The sequence below is a fragment of the Phaethon lepturus genome, unplaced genomic scaffold, assembly GCF_000687285.1.
Source record: "Phaethon lepturus isolate BGI_N335 unplaced genomic scaffold, ASM68728v1 Scaffold53310, whole genome shotgun sequence".
NCBI classification, from domain to species: Eukaryota; Metazoa; Chordata; class Aves; order Phaethontiformes; family Phaethontidae; genus Phaethon; species Phaethon lepturus.
Window position 1 is genome coordinate 1 of NW_010510788.1, and position 15,198 is coordinate 15,198.

Genomic DNA, 15,198 nt, shown 5'->3' on the forward strand with positions numbered 1-15,198 from the left:
ATATAAAAATATATTTTAGTGTTTTCAGGCTCTTTTTTTTTTGTTTTATAATATTTAAACAACTTTAATGTAAAAATATGTAGCAAAAAAATGCAATTCTGGGGAGTGGGGGAGAGAATCATATGAAACTATTATTGCAGCTTTTTTCTATATAAAAAGTCCTACTGTTGTTGAATGTTTCTAATGGTGATTATTCTTACTGTATCTTAGCATTAGTAGTAGTATCTGGGTAAAATAGTGTCTGAGGCTCAAAGCTTACAATAACAAAGCCTTAAAATCTGTAACTTGAAGAAACGGCGTCACTTGGAAACCTTGTTTTTCTTCCACTTTTATCATCCCCTAAAAGCTCTTCATGGTGGCTTTCAGCTGTGTTTACTTAACCACTGAGGGAAAAATCCCTTCCTTAATCTGCCCGAAACGAAAACGCTACGGCGCGCTCTGTTCAGGAGTGGCGTGCCACCAGCACGGTCAGTGTTCCGGGGCGGTAGGCTTGTGGTTTTTCCTTTCCTCCTTCGGCACGCAGAAGGATCAATCCCACATTAGCCTTTCCCGATGTAGGAGCTGCTAGAGGAGATGCATAGCTTGCTTCGTGACAAAACTGAGGTGGTTATTCTGTTCCTGTCTATCTGTAGGACATCACCTGGGCTCCATCTGGTGGATATCCTACCGTTGTCTTTTCAGACGTGCTCCGGCTTGTGTGTAAAATGTGCGAGTCCTGGCTGAATTGCTGCTAGCCAGGACACTGAGGGGCTTGAAGTGAATAAGAAACCCTTTTCTATAGTGCGTGGTTTTCTATATCACGTAATTTTCCTATATCGGCAGCTGTGATTTGCCCTGCAGCTGGAGAGGGATAACTAGTTTTATTATTTTCTTCTAACAACTCACCATTGAAAAGCATTGCAGAGCAGGATGTGTTGCAACCCCGCCTGTCTCGTTTGACTCGTGAACATCTAAACACAAAGGCTGTGGTTAGCAGTGTTTGAAAAAGTGACGTTTCTGAGAGAATTAACGTTCTGAAGTTCAGTGATGCTCTTAACTGCTGAAAATACAACCCCCAGCTCGGTACAAAAGTTCTTATCTGCCTGGGTTTTGAATTGGCTGGCTTTGTCTTCTATGTGAGTGCGATAATTTTGATTTCAGTTTGACCAGTAATTTGACCTCAGTGTTTTGAAGTCTGAGAGGCCACTGTTTTGGTTTGGATTGGGTTGGGGTTTTTTTTAAGTTTACATACTACCAGTGTTTTGGCACTGCTTGTAATCGGGCTTATTTTGAGTTTAGCCTTGAAATTCCTGATTTGAGATAACTGAACCTAGTCTGAGAACAAACTTCATTTACTTTTCTAAACCATCTGCGCTTGAAAATTTGAATGAAGAATCATTTGATTAACTCTTTGCTTTCCGTCTGAAATGTATCGGGTTTTATTTGTACTCTATCACTCCTTTTTAACTAAAATAGTCTAACCTTGTATTGGTGGGGGAAATAAAAAAGAAAACTATTTATATGGTGAGTCTTCGTTATTTTCTCAGCCACTATTCTCACAATGGTAAGGGATCGATTCAGCAGCCCCTTGAATATATACAGATCATAGACTGAGTCATTTCCTTAGCGTTGTAGCTGCTTATTTCCAACTTCAGTAAACGTGGATGCACGACAGTTTGCTACCTGGCTTCTTTTTGACTGTCTCACTAACTCGTATGCGAGTCTGTATGCTGAAAAATTTCGGAATGTTGTTTTTCATCTTAATTTGCGCCTCTTTTTAATCAAAAGGCATAGCTTTTGTGGCTTAATGCCGTTTTGATTCCATCATAAAAAATTCAAAATAACACATGTGTAAGCATAAAGTTCAATGGAGTTCTTTAAAATGAAGATGGGGTGAGGAAGTGACCGTTATTTATGAATAATTATGAGCGGTCATCTTTGAAGACCAGCACTGAAATTTTCAGAAACGCATGGCTTCTTCAAAGCCAAGTTTGCCAGTAGCTATTCTTTGAATTCGTCAGAAGTAATGAATTTTTTCAACAACACCTTTTTTTAACAAAACCAGTTAAAGGGGAGAGTGAGCAAGGGAACAGGCGCCGCTTTGCTTCCTACGTCTTGTAACTGTCACCATCAAGATGCCTTATTTGAAGTACACCTGTTACAATATTTAATCTTGTTTGATCTGATGCCTCTCTTTATCTTATGCTCTTTGTTTTTAAAAATAATTTGATAACCTTTATGGCTTTTTTGTATTTTTTCCTTCTAGCCAGTAGATGGAAAAACCTGTATTGCAGTCCATTGGCATCACCAAGCGCACATAATTTGAATACAGAGACAGGCTCCTGTAGCAATGCACTAAACTCTCCTGGGCAACTCAAATCGACTAACAAAGCACTACTAACCTGTGGCAGCTCAGGTATGGCATGACAGTAGAGCAGTGCAAACCTGTAGTGTTTAAAATGCAAGGAGTATTAATAATTGACACAGGGAAAAGTTGTCAAGAGATGCAAGTCCACCCACGGGGTTTTCTCCTTTTAATTTGCTCACTTACTGACCCAGGTTTCATCTACTACATGGGAGAAAACCTCCTTGCATTCTAAATGTCTCCTAGTTATTTCATGGTTTTGTTTTTGTAACTTTCTCTCTATATATTTACAAATTGTACTAATTTTAAGTGACTTAAAAGAGAAAACAGCTGTTGGGGCAAAGAAAATACTGCTCTTGAGTAGTGTTATCATATGTAGGTGTTAGCTTGATAAAGTTAACTTGAATTCATTTTCTGGCTTGAAAGTTTGTGAAGTTTCTTTTGAAAATATTGATTAATGTAGGCAACAGAAAGAAGCCTTGTGCTTTAAGACAAAAGGCATAGTCTCCGGGATGAGCCTTTAAATTGGCCAACTGGGCAGCTAAGCACAAAGCAACGAAAGCTTTCCCTCAGACTTCGTTGCGGTTGGAGAGAGACTTCCTACCTTAGAGGCAACTTCTACAAAATTCTTGTTAGAAGCCTGTGTTTGTAGGTGTGATATTGAAGCTTCTCCTACATGGCTTGGCCTCAAGTCTGCCTTTGCATTTAAGCTGCTGCCGAAGGAGTCCGTGTAGGCTCTTCCAGGAGCTTCGTTTATCCTTGGTGCAGTTCGTGCTCCGTTTCCTAGTACGAACGCTTTGCCTCTTGGCTTTATTACCAAAGGAGTCTTCCTTGATTTGTTTGGGTTTTGTGGAAATTGCTATAGCCTAATTTGCATGTTTAAAAACATAAAGCATGTTTAACAGTTTCTGGCTTGATACTTGGTCTTAAATGAGCCTTTTTTTTTTTAAGGGGAAAAAAAAGGGTTGCATATGGGTATTTTCACAGCTGCAGGTATGCTTTTGAGACCCGCTGGTTTTCTGCTCTAAATAGAAACTAGCACTTATCTCTGTTTTGCAAACAGAAGGATGCGTGTAGGACTGATTATTTTGCAAGCTGAATTCTGCAGGGAAAAATCTGTAAATCATTTTCTTGGTTTTAATATGAGGTTGGTTAGCAATCTAGATGTCTAAGCACCTTTTCACACAGAAACAGTTACTGATGTGTAAAACCAAACTGTCTCGGCAACTTCGAGACTTCATGTACTCTGCAGACCTGCTGAAGTTGTCAAGGGTACGAAATAAAAAGCTAAGTATAGAACAGGCTTTGTCCATGTAGGATTATACGTGAGAGTTCAGTTCATCTGTTTGGTGGCTCTTCCCTTGTGACATGCGTTAGGTGCTAACATGAGTTTAAAAGTTCACTGTCAACTTGATTGCCTCGAATCTAATTTTGTTTCCAAGGAAAGCGGAGATTCCCTACCGTTCAAATGAAAAATGTTTAACAGTAACTTCCTTTAAAAGCTAAACAAAAAAAACTTTTACAAAACCCAGATGTGGTACGTTTTGAAGTTTCTGTAATGAAAACCATCATCAGTTCATCTTGCAATGTTGAGCCACAGCCGTTTTTACTGATGTGAATGTTTTTCTTCCCCTCCTTGACTGTTTTTAAATAGACCTGCAATTTGAAATGCAATGACCAAACTAAACACACACAACTGAGTTGGGAACTTTGTTTTTTAAAAAGCTGTATTCAAGATACAGCTGCATTAAAAAGACAGCTTTCAGTATTAAAGAAGGTGTTAGTTACAGCGGGAAACCTATGCTTAGTCGTTCTACTACATAGGGTGCAGTCCCTACTCTCACGTTGGCTTTACTTCAGCGGCTTACGGTGCCTTTGCCTGGCAGCAGGAGGAAAGAAACGGGATGATGTTATGCGGCCGTGCAGTCTCAACACTGGAGCGTCTTGACTTGGAGTGTGTATTTGTGTAACACACGCGCAGACACACCCCTTACTACCGTCACGCTTCTGTCACTGTGTTAGCTAGACGTTTGTCTTGAAACTGGAAAAACCCTCTGCCTTTTCAAATGAGGAATTTGAGGCTTTCTGCTACGAAGCAGTTTGCTTGATGTCCGTGTTAAGAAATATGTTTTACGCCTGGACGTCAAACGTGTGTTTTCTGTGTCATCAGTTACTGCTTTTCAAAACTGGTTGAAGAAATAACGTTGGGAACCTGCTGGTTTTTTCTGCCTGAGTGGAATTAACCATTGCTTGAAAGGGTTGCTCAGCAATGATCTTCAGATGTTTTTCCGAGAACGGACAAAATGTATTTCTAGCGTCCTTGCTGAGAATTATTCAGTAGGTACAGTGCCTTCAAGACTTCTTGGAACTCAGCAGGCAAAACTGCGTGAGCTGGGGTAGAAATCAGTAGGGAATGACATCATATCGCTGCTTTGGGAGGCTGACTTATGTTCTTGATTTGTCGGCTGGTGTGCTACAGCCTGCTTGTTGCTTTTCATTTAAGTGATGATCTTGAATCCCTGCTTGGGCAGGATTTGTATTTCTTAAGCCTACTCTAGCTGAAAGCGATGTTAAGTGCTCTTAGGCCCTTGCATATCTACTGTCTTCTGTCAGATCATGGCTTTTTAATATTTTTTTTTTTTAATCTGTATAGTACTAATTGCAACCTTGTCTTGGAATTACTTTAAGGTAATGATGTACTCTCTCCTAAAATAGCTCTGTAAGTTATATGCTCTTACATGCCCATGTTCAAGGGTTAGTTATGCTAGGAGCATATTACGGTATTTTGTAACATGTAGCACAGATAAGCACGTTTGCCACGTAGAGGTTTTACGTTCGCTAGCCCTTCTGCGCTTCCAGAATTTTTTCTAGCAATGTTTTTTTTGTCGTTTTTGGTAACACAAAGCAGTTACGGTAGCTATAAAATGGGAAGAGAGGATGGAGGTATGCTCAGCATTGCGTGCTCTCTCTGAGATACTACCCCGAGCCAAAACTAGCGTTGATGGAACAGTAGCGAGATTGTCCTGTCACTGGCCGCATCTGCCTGCCATCTGCAGAGGGACACGAGCGAACTGCTGGGTGATGCTGCGGCCACGGTCAGCCCAGCTGCCAGGGAGAGGAGCACCTGAGGAAGACCATGGGCTGTGATACCACATTTCTGTGCATGGGGCTACTTACAAGCCTCCCACATTTGAAGGACAAGTGCCAGAATAACCCCAAAGTTGCGTGGCTTGTTCTCGCCTCCCTGTTTCAGCAGCAAGCAGTAGTACTCTTATGCCATGGAAAATACTGACTTGCTTGACTTAAGAAAAAGTAATAATGGGTAAAAGTTTGTACTTGATGATGATGACGATATTTTTATTACTATTCTCCAAAGGGAGAATTATTTGTTCCTCTTCCTAATGCCTGGTTTTGGGAAAACCTTCCCTGGTGGCAAGATCCTTCCAGCTTGTTTTTTATGACCTGCTGTATAAACAAGCTATGTCCTTCCCTGCAAGAGAGAGGATAAGAGGGGGGAAAAAATGGATAAACCTCAGGGATGGGGAGGAGGCAATCTAGTGTAAACTATACTTTGCATAAGCAGATTGCATGACTGATTTTTAAGGTCCTGTGCTCTGAAAGATGTTTGGATCCTTTTACTCCTGTGGCTGCTCACCAACGCGCTAGCAAGCACTTTGTATAACTTTGCTGCTTAATATCTAGATCAATAGTTGCCCCTTTCTCAAAATAGGCAGAAATAATACTGATCTCTTAAAGTATGTTGCTAAACTCGAAATTACCAAGCATCCCTTTGCCACCTCCAAGTCCACAACTTATTCCCCTGCACAAAGACACTCTGCCTCCTGAAAATTGAGGGTCAAAATCCTGAGCGTTGTGTTCTCAAGTAACTTCTAACTTCTTAATTATTTCTAGCAACCATACCTCAATTTCACAACTGCACTGATTTTATTGCTGGAATAAATACTCTGCTGCTCGTTCTTGTTTTCTATGTGGGTGTCTGACTGCTTTTTATGTTCCTCCCTCCTCTCCCCTCTTGAAGGTTATTTGAGCATGCATTCTGCACTGAGCTCTCAGTCGTCTGTGGACAGCGAGCTGAGTACATCCGATGACTCCATCTCTATGGGATACAAGCTGCAGGACTTGACCGATGTCCAGGTTATGGCACGCCTTCAGGAAGAAAGTAAGTACGTGACGGCGATCTCCTTTGTGTTACGGTTTAGAACCAGAGAAGGGTTTGTGTTGGAAGGGACCTTTCAGGGCCATCTAGTCCAACCCCCTGCCATGAGCTGGGACATCTTCAACTGGATCAGGTTGCTCAGAGCCCCATCCAGCCTGACCTGGGATGTTCCCAGGGATGGGGCATCTCCCACCTCTCTGGGCCACGTGGGCCAGGGTTTCGCCACCCTCATCGTCAAAAATTTCTTCCTTATGTCTAGTCTAAATCTGCCCTCTTTTAGTTTTACACCATCCCCCCTTGTCCTATTGCAACAGGCCCTGCTAAAAAGCCTGTCCCCCTCTTTCTTAAAGGCCCCCTTTAAGTACGGGAAGGCTGCAGTAAGGTCTCGCCAGAGCCTTCTCTTACAGACTTGTAGAGAAATGTAGATGGATTCCAACTGTTCTTCTCTTCCCCCTTCCCCCAACAAAAAATAATTTAATAGATCACTTGAAATGTTTGTGATTTGCAGGGGCTTTAAAAGCCTACAGACCCAAACTGCCACCTAAACGTAGCAGTTTTATCATGTTCTCAAGACTACACCTCTTAAAGCAGAGGATAGTCTTGAAAGTATTGTCCAGACCTTTGCTTTGTTAAATATGTAAGCACCCTTTAATACTCAAAAGTGTAAAAAAAAAAAAAAAAAAATCCCAAATTCTGTCTGACAATTTCACCAGTAACTGTTCCAGGAGAGCGGTGGTTCCTCTCTGGCTGCTGTCCCCTCACTCGAGCAAACACAAGCAGCTGTGTGTCTGGGCTGGGCAAAGGTTTGGGGAAACTGATCCAGTTGAAAAAACAAGCCAGCAAAAATTTTTTGCTTGTAAATTTTTGTTTTTCTGAGCAGGCTGCCAAACTGCAGCCTGAAATCCTGACAGAAGCTGTCTAGAGCCATGACTGTTGCAAGTTGTTTATTTCACAGAAAATGCAAGTAGTATTTCACTGTGGTGGCGAGTAAAACCAGGAGTTCAAGAGTACTAAAACTGAAAGAGCTGAAATTACAACTTCTGTTTTCCTCTGGTGAAGTGCTGAGAGCCAGCTCTGCCAATTTAACTTCAGCAGAAAACCTGTCTGTGTCCCAGCGCCTGGGGATTTCGGGGCCCTGGTCCAGTCCCCATTAAATCATTGGTAAACTTTCTATTGACTTTGGTGTGGTTTGGATGAGGTCCTAATTGAAGAGCAAGGTGGAACAAAGTGGTTGGATCTGGTTTTCTGTGCAAATTAATCATTAATTTGATTTACAGGAAATAGAGAATGAAGTTCTGTTTTTCTTTTGGAGATCATTTACTTACTTTTAGCACGGTGCCTTTATAAATTTAAAAAATATTATGATCTAGGAATTGGAATCCGAGACAAAAAGAGCAAAAGACACAAGATCTTGTTACCACTTTATTACACCTGAACGCAGCTGAGGAAAAGTTGTATTAAAGTGAATAAAGCAAATAATGGCCTTTTTCTTTCTAAACTTGAATATTTTCTTATGCTTTGTGATCACTTAAAAAAGAATTTCCAGGGAAATATAAGAAGCATTTCATCCTCAGAATGATGGAAGCTTTTAGTATTTGCATTGTGAAGGGAGAAAAGTGGGGAATGTGGTTTTTGGGGCTTTTTTTTGTTGTTTTTTTTTTTAATCCCTGCACTGAGAAGAGGGTTTTTCAGAACTGAGGCCTTTCAACCAGTTTGCTAAATTAGTTCTTGGTAAGAAGTTGCTTGCGTTTTGTTAGGCAGGAAGACTTAAATAAAGGCATAAGTTGGAGGAGAACCTATAAATAAACCAGGCAGATGCACTGTAGGTGTCAATAAAAAGTAGGTGTTTTTTCACTTGGAGGCAGAAATTCAAATCTTTGTTTTCAACCTGTTGAAATGCTGGTGGGTGCATAATTAATTGAACTAAAAAATTCATACTGTAAATTAGACTCCTATACCTGGTTAACCTAATGGAGCTTGCACGGCAATATATAGTCCACAATCCCAGATGCTTGTGTATGTGATGTAAGGAGTAATTCAGGTCAATTTGAATATTAACTCTTTGCTCTAATTAAACAGTTCTGATATGGGTGACACTGTTCCCGTTTAGAGATTCCGTAAGCTGCAAGCATCTTCAGTAAAGAGAGTTATTAACTCAATTTTCCTTCCAAGGTGAAATGAATCACTGATAAAATCATTGCTCTGGAGTTTATGTTGCAACTGGGTAAGGAATTTCTATTTTAGAGCACGATGACTTTGAGCCGTGTTGTCCTCTCTCTCCAGGCCTCCGTCAGGATTGTGCCTCCAGCTCGGCTTCTGTATCGCGTCGCAGTTCCAGTGCCTCCCTTCACTCTCTGCGAAGAGGTACCTACAGTGACCAGGAGTTTGACACATACAGCCTTGAGGATGAGGATGATTACGATTGTTCCCTGTCATACCGTAGCGCTCACAGATACTCACCATCCCCGCTCAGCTCACCCCGATGTCAGTCCCCTTCCTCCAGTGCAGATTATGGCAGGTCATCTACTTCCCGTATCCGTCCCCCAAGGAGATCGGTGCAAAGTCCGATGCAAGACCGGCTCAAGTACGCAAACAGTGAGGGTAAGCTGCTCACGAGCTTTTGATACATAGTCAGTGGAAATAGTTTTGACATACGCATTTCAAAAGTGCCGTTATTTAATGGAAGCTAAGGCTTAGTTACACACTTGTCTACTTTTAATCATAGACTCTTAGAATCATTAAGGTTGGAAAAGACCTCTAAGATCATCAAGTCCAACTGTTCAAGTAGATAGTTTTTCAGGAGATAGTCTAACCCATCATATACCTCTGTCGCTACCAGAAGCGGCAAATAGAGAATTTGCTCTTGATTTCAGAGGAGATGCGTCACAGCATGCCCAACCTGGCCAGGACGAGCCTTCGAGCTTTGGAGTCTGTAAGGAGCAGTCGGAGCTTAGAGGCGGATCTGCAGGTGCCAAGCAGTCGAATTCCAAGAACTCAGCAGCGGTCAGCAGGTCAGCACGACGTCTTCCAGGCACACTGCTGCAGTTGGTTTCTTTTGGCTGCCTGGTATCCTGAAGCGTTCTTAAAATACTGTTGCCAACCGGGTTGTTCTTTCTTTTGTTGTTCCATTTCTAGGTCTGGCTCCCAGTAAGCTCAGGTATTCCTCCAGTGCTGGGCAATCTCCCTTAACAGTGCGACAGCCGATGAAGGCAGGGTCCTGCACAAACTCTCTGTTAACTCCCAGGCAGCCAGTAAAAGCCTGCAGTTACACAAGCTCTGTGAGCGGAGTTCGAAAACCACAGGCGCCTTCGCTTAGTACAGGCTCTTCCAGTAGCAGCTGCACTACCAGAAGCAGTAACGTGGCCACTGTGGCAAAAAATTCGCCCCTTAAAGCACGCACATCTGTTGGAGGAGTCTCGGGGCCCAAGAGCAAGCCGCCGCCACCACCATCCAAGAGGTAAGTGTGAGACTTGGAGCCTCACAGGCTTCCACATCTGCCTTTATTTCACAGATCAGAAACGCTTTTTTATCAAGTTATGTTCATCTCTGATTTTAAAGCGTGGCCTGCGTATAGAGTTGGGTCAGAGCTCCAGCTGGACTTTAGATGTAGGGTTGTGCTTGGGGAGCCCTTAAAGAAAGGGTAGTACTTAAGTACTTTGCCCCCAGTCAAGCAGCAAAGGGTTGCAGTTCCTTTAAAGTCCATTAAAATTAAATTAAATTATATCAATGTATGATAGGCTGGGACTCATCAGCTGCTGGGTGAGATACCCCTTTTTTACCATGTAACCTGTGACCAAACCATTCAGTATTTCATTCCATCTGTTTAAAATAAAGTGCTTTTTTTTAAAAAACAAAGCTAATTATCCAGGAAAATTAATTCCTCTAATTATTAATCTTAGAGGAAGTTATTCCTCTAAAAAATGAACATTATGGCACATCCTTATTTGGGTGTACATCTGGCTTTGGGAAGGGGAAAAACTATTCTAAAGGACTAAAAAACTCTCTTTACTGTTAATATAATAATCTTCCCAGATGACCTACTTTGGTGCCTTCTGTAACTTTGCGACTGGTAAAATGAGTTTGGTGGTGTGGGTTTTTTTCTTCCTTAGTCTTTAGTTAGGACTCCAGGTGGGCATTGTCCAAGGCCTAATGAGTTTTTAGAAGGGTTTGAAAAGTAGGACAAATTAACAAGGCTCATCTTAAGCATGATTCTATATCATTATAGTAACAGGGTGAAAGCAGAGCATACATAACGGCTTCCAAAACATACAAGTTCAGATGCGTGCAACAAGAACAGAACTGGTTTAAGGGCCACATCGTAATGCAGAAGGATGGAGTGGGGTTTTGGACTTTTTTTTTTTACATTTATTTCTAGCTCTTAGCTTTTATGATCAGCTTCCTAAATATTTAGACAGTGGGTATCTGAAGTTTGTAGATAGTCTAAAGCAACAGCTGGTTAGTCAGGACACATTCCCTCTCTTTAAAGAAGGCAGCCTCCATGAGGTTTCTAACAACCGCATGCACAGAAGGGTGTTCTTACCCCCTGTGGCATCTGCTTTGCTTTTGTGTGTGGTAAAGCCACTACCACATTGCCAAAAGCTATTTTTTACAGCTATTTGCAGTACAAACCTTTATGCCTGAGGGAAATTAAGTCGTTTCAGTATCAGACTAATAAGCAACAAGTACTTCTTGGTTTTTGACCTGCTGTAGCCTTGAATTGAACTGTATCTACTTCAAAAAAAATACTAAAAAGGGAATTTTTAAACTCTTAATTTGTAGTAGTACTCTACATACAACCTGATTATTTTTCATGTCTTTAGTCACATTTGCAGGGAAAAATATTTCTCTTGGACTCAGTCACGGAAAAACCCACAACAGTGTTAATACCTTAGCAGAGCAGAATAAGTATGTCAGTAATAATCACTGAATTTCTCTAACCTGGCTGAAGCTGCTGCTGTGTCTGTTCCGCCGGCCTCCCTGTGCACGGGCTGCGTGACTGCAGCAGCTTGCCTGCAGCAGGCAGATGCAGACGTTGTCGGAAGACCGATGCCGCAGAAGCCCAGCGTCAAGGAAAGCCTCGAGCAGGGATTCCTGTGTGCTTCAAAGGGTTACCTGGGGGCTTTGCTTCTTGTAGCTCCTAGTGACTTTTTTCTTTTTTGTCTCCCAAACCAGATTTCTTCAGTCAGCACAGACCACTCAGGCCCCCGAGGACGACTCCTGGAAGGAGGGGTGTTACTGACAACCCCAGCGCCTCAGTGAAGCAGACCCCCAGCTGGCTGGGCATAAGAACGTTGTTTGAAAAGGAAACTAGAGACCCATCACACTGATGTACATAGTTCCTCTCCTCCCGAACGCTACCTGTCCTCACCTTCCGCTCTTCTGCCAAGAGCCCGACCTCTTTGTGGTGGAACAACTGCTTTCCTCTGTTTCCACTGTTCAACACATTACTGAAATACAAGTCTTCACATGAAGACTGAAAATAGCCTTATTTCATACAAGCCTCTACTTGCAGCCCTTTGGAAGGTTTGTCACAAAAACCCACAACTTCTGCTGTGACTTGCTCCTGAGGACGCTTGCTTAAAAAGGCTGCTGGTTGTCCATTTGTGCCAGAAAGCAGCTTTGAGCTGTTGCTAAGGTGCGTCACGTAGCAGTGGCTTGGGGAGACTAGGAATAGTTATATAGATGTTAGAAGACAGACAGACTTTTAAAATTCAACCTGATGTACTCTAATATTTGTCTGAAACTCAACTGTTTGGGAGTGTTGGTTTTTTTTTTCACTTCTGTATAGAATGTATTTCTGCTACTTTTTATTGTTGGTTCTAGAAGATGGAGCAGGTTTTTATAACTGTAGTACACTTCAAGCTGTTGTATTCAAGTGTGTGCATCACAGTTCACAAGTGAAGGAGCAGTACACAATATTTGTGTGGGTTTGTGAACAGGCAGGTACAGGGACAGAGGATTCTATTTAAAAACTGCTGTTGGTTCAACAGTTTCAGCTCTCAGCTGAGGAAGTTAACAAACAGCAGTTAAAAGTAAACTTTTTAAAAATAACCCTCCCTGACTGACTTGAAGGGTTTCCCTTTGGTCTCTTTCAACTAGCCCCTAACTGCCCTGATTTTTGTAGAAGAGTTTTTTACTGTCTCTTTGGCTATGAAGGATCCTGTGTCAGTGTCTTTTTCCTCAGCAAGTGCTGGATGCTACAACTACCACTCTTAGTACAGAAAATACGCACTGATATCAATGTTCTCCCTGCCATCAATGTGATTTTGATAGTGTAGTTTAATAAAATGTTAATGGTGCTGAAATAGATCTGCTTTATTCAAGCAGCAAGCCTGACTTTCGAGTGTGTTTTTGTGCCAGGAATGAGGCTTTTCATGGCAGGCCCAGCCATACCAAAGTAGTCTTCTACACTACAGCTCTTAAAGCTCTGCCTAGAGGAAGTCTCTTACAATGCAAGTATTGACATTTACCTTTAATCTCCTTGGATTTCCTAAGACTGAGGTGGGTGTTAGCAGGAGAAAACCTAATTCACAGCACACTATTCATGTCTTGTCTAGAACATCCACAAGTGGCCTAGGCAGAAGGAAACACTGGCAAATAAGCAGCTCTGCATTACAGCAGAGATGGCTTTTGGCATCATTTGCTTTAGGAAAAAAAAAAAAGTAAGAGACAGTTGGTATCAAATTGCTGTTTCAGACCAGCTCATGTATGTGTTCCCGCATCACCTGGGAATCTGGTCACATTGAACTTACTTATTTACCTTCCCAGTGTACGGAAAGACCAGCAACACTTCAGTTCCATCCAGAGTTCTCCTTTTGCCTTTGCTGCAGTCTGTGTTCCAAAGGGGAAAGCATGCCTGCGTTTCTCTGCCTCAGCTGAGAGAGCGGGATACTTAGCAGATATTTAATGCTAGGTAAAGAACAAAAACTTTCTGGAGAAGTAAAATGTTCAAATAGTTTAAGGTTATATTCTAGTTAAAGCTTATCAGGCAGGTGATACTGTTTCAGGATGGCTGTCTACAAGCAACATGGATTTGGATACACATTTCTAGACAGCCCAGAAGCTAAAAAAAAAAGTAAGCAAAAAAGTTAACCAGGGCCTTACTCCAAGGTTAACTTCTGCTTGAATTCATGGGTGTTATAAATATGAATCTGATACAATAACACTTGCAGACAGCTATCCTGCTGCAGGAGGGCTATAGATCAGGAGCTTGGAGCACAAAACCCAGCTCTGCCATAACTACCACACTGATGAGATGTTAATTTAAGTTTTTATCCTTTCATTTTTCTAAGCTGTTCTCACACCACATAATCTTCCGTCAGATTTTTATATTCTGTGTCATCCTGAGCCCTAGCAGGTACCATTAGAATGCAACTACTGGTAACCATCAACAGAACTCAAACAGTTTCTGCAAGTTTAAAAGGAAATGCAACTCCCTCATACCAATGCATGAGCCTGCTTCCAAAACCTAATACTTCATCAGCATTTAACATTCCTGAGCTAGATGAGAGGCTACGACATTTTTACAGGGACGCTCTAGTGCAAGACAGCGAGCAGCAAATCAGTCTGATAAAAGTCTCTAGACAAAGGGGGTTCTTCTCGGGTATCACTGAAAATTGCCTTAAAAAACGTTGCACACAGACTTCCATTTAGCTTCCAAGTAATATCACCACTCCCCTGCCTGCGTCCTCACTCTTCCTTTGGTGTTCCCTCCACCCCAGTGCTCCGAGCAAGTGGGCACCTTGTCCCCCATGTCCCTCAGCATCCCTTTGTCCCTCTGTGTTCACAACAGGGAGAAGCAGGTTCTTTCCACCACCAGAAATAAGCCCCTGTCAAATCACAACAGGCTCTAGCACCTGCATCAAAACAGAATCAAAATCCTTCCAAAGCCAAGAGGTTTTACACAGCCACCATGGAAACCATTTCGCAGCAGAACATCTCCAAGCCTGGAGCTTGGGCAAAGGGTGACCCACAGCCCAGGTACACGCTGGTTTCGTGGAGTGGTTTCTACCAACAGTCTACATCTAGCGCCGGACCTGCCTTTCACAAAATGAAAGAACTCTGCTGTCTGTACAGTAATTTTATTTAAATCAAGTTAACTTTGTTTTTACACTAATGCCTCAGTGCATCCTTTAAAAGGAAAGGAAGTATTTTCTTTAAAAAGTATTTGTACAGAAGACAACAAATCATAGAAATGAACATGGTAACATCGACAATCCCTAAAACATGCACAAATGTACACTGAGCTGTGGGTGGCTGTAAGAGTAGGAGGTAAGCAGAAAGAAATCTTTCTCTAAGCTTTACATTCCATTAACAGAAATAGGAACAGATGCCAGCGACCACAGTGCCGATCAGAACCACTGACACTTTCCAGGTATCAAGATCCGACTACCCTTTCAGCCTAGTAGAGGACAAATCCAGGCGCGCACACGAGTTTATAGAACTCTTTACCAAGGTCAGTGTAACATACACCGGGACAAGCACATGACGGAGCAGCACTGGCCTGTGGCAAGCCTGTGCCACAGGGACCCCATGGCTCCAGTTCAGCCACCAGATTAAGCCTCCCCCCCTTCCCAAACCTCAATAGCTTCCACCCACCATTAAAAGCCGCTTCCCTGGGCCAAAAAGATGCAGCTTCCTTTGTAGACTAATGCTTTTACCAGATTTCAGTTGTTTC

At 42.2% G+C, this 15,198-nt stretch overlaps 1 protein-coding gene across 1 annotated transcript; it reads left to right on the plus strand.

Annotated features, from left to right (window-relative positions):
- Nucleotides 1–2,245: 2,245 nt before the first annotated feature.
- Nucleotides 2,246–11,760, plus strand: LOC104615013 (SLAIN motif-containing protein-like; the record flags this gene model as incomplete). Its single annotated transcript, XM_010281868.1, has 6 exons — nt 2,246–2,395; nt 6,384–6,524; nt 8,805–9,122; nt 9,395–9,532; nt 9,657–9,978; nt 11,694–11,760. Coding segments are annotated over 6 exons (1,136 nt in total), but the record flags the coding sequence as incomplete, so codon positions are not given.
- Nucleotides 11,761–15,198: the final 3,438 nt, after the last annotated feature.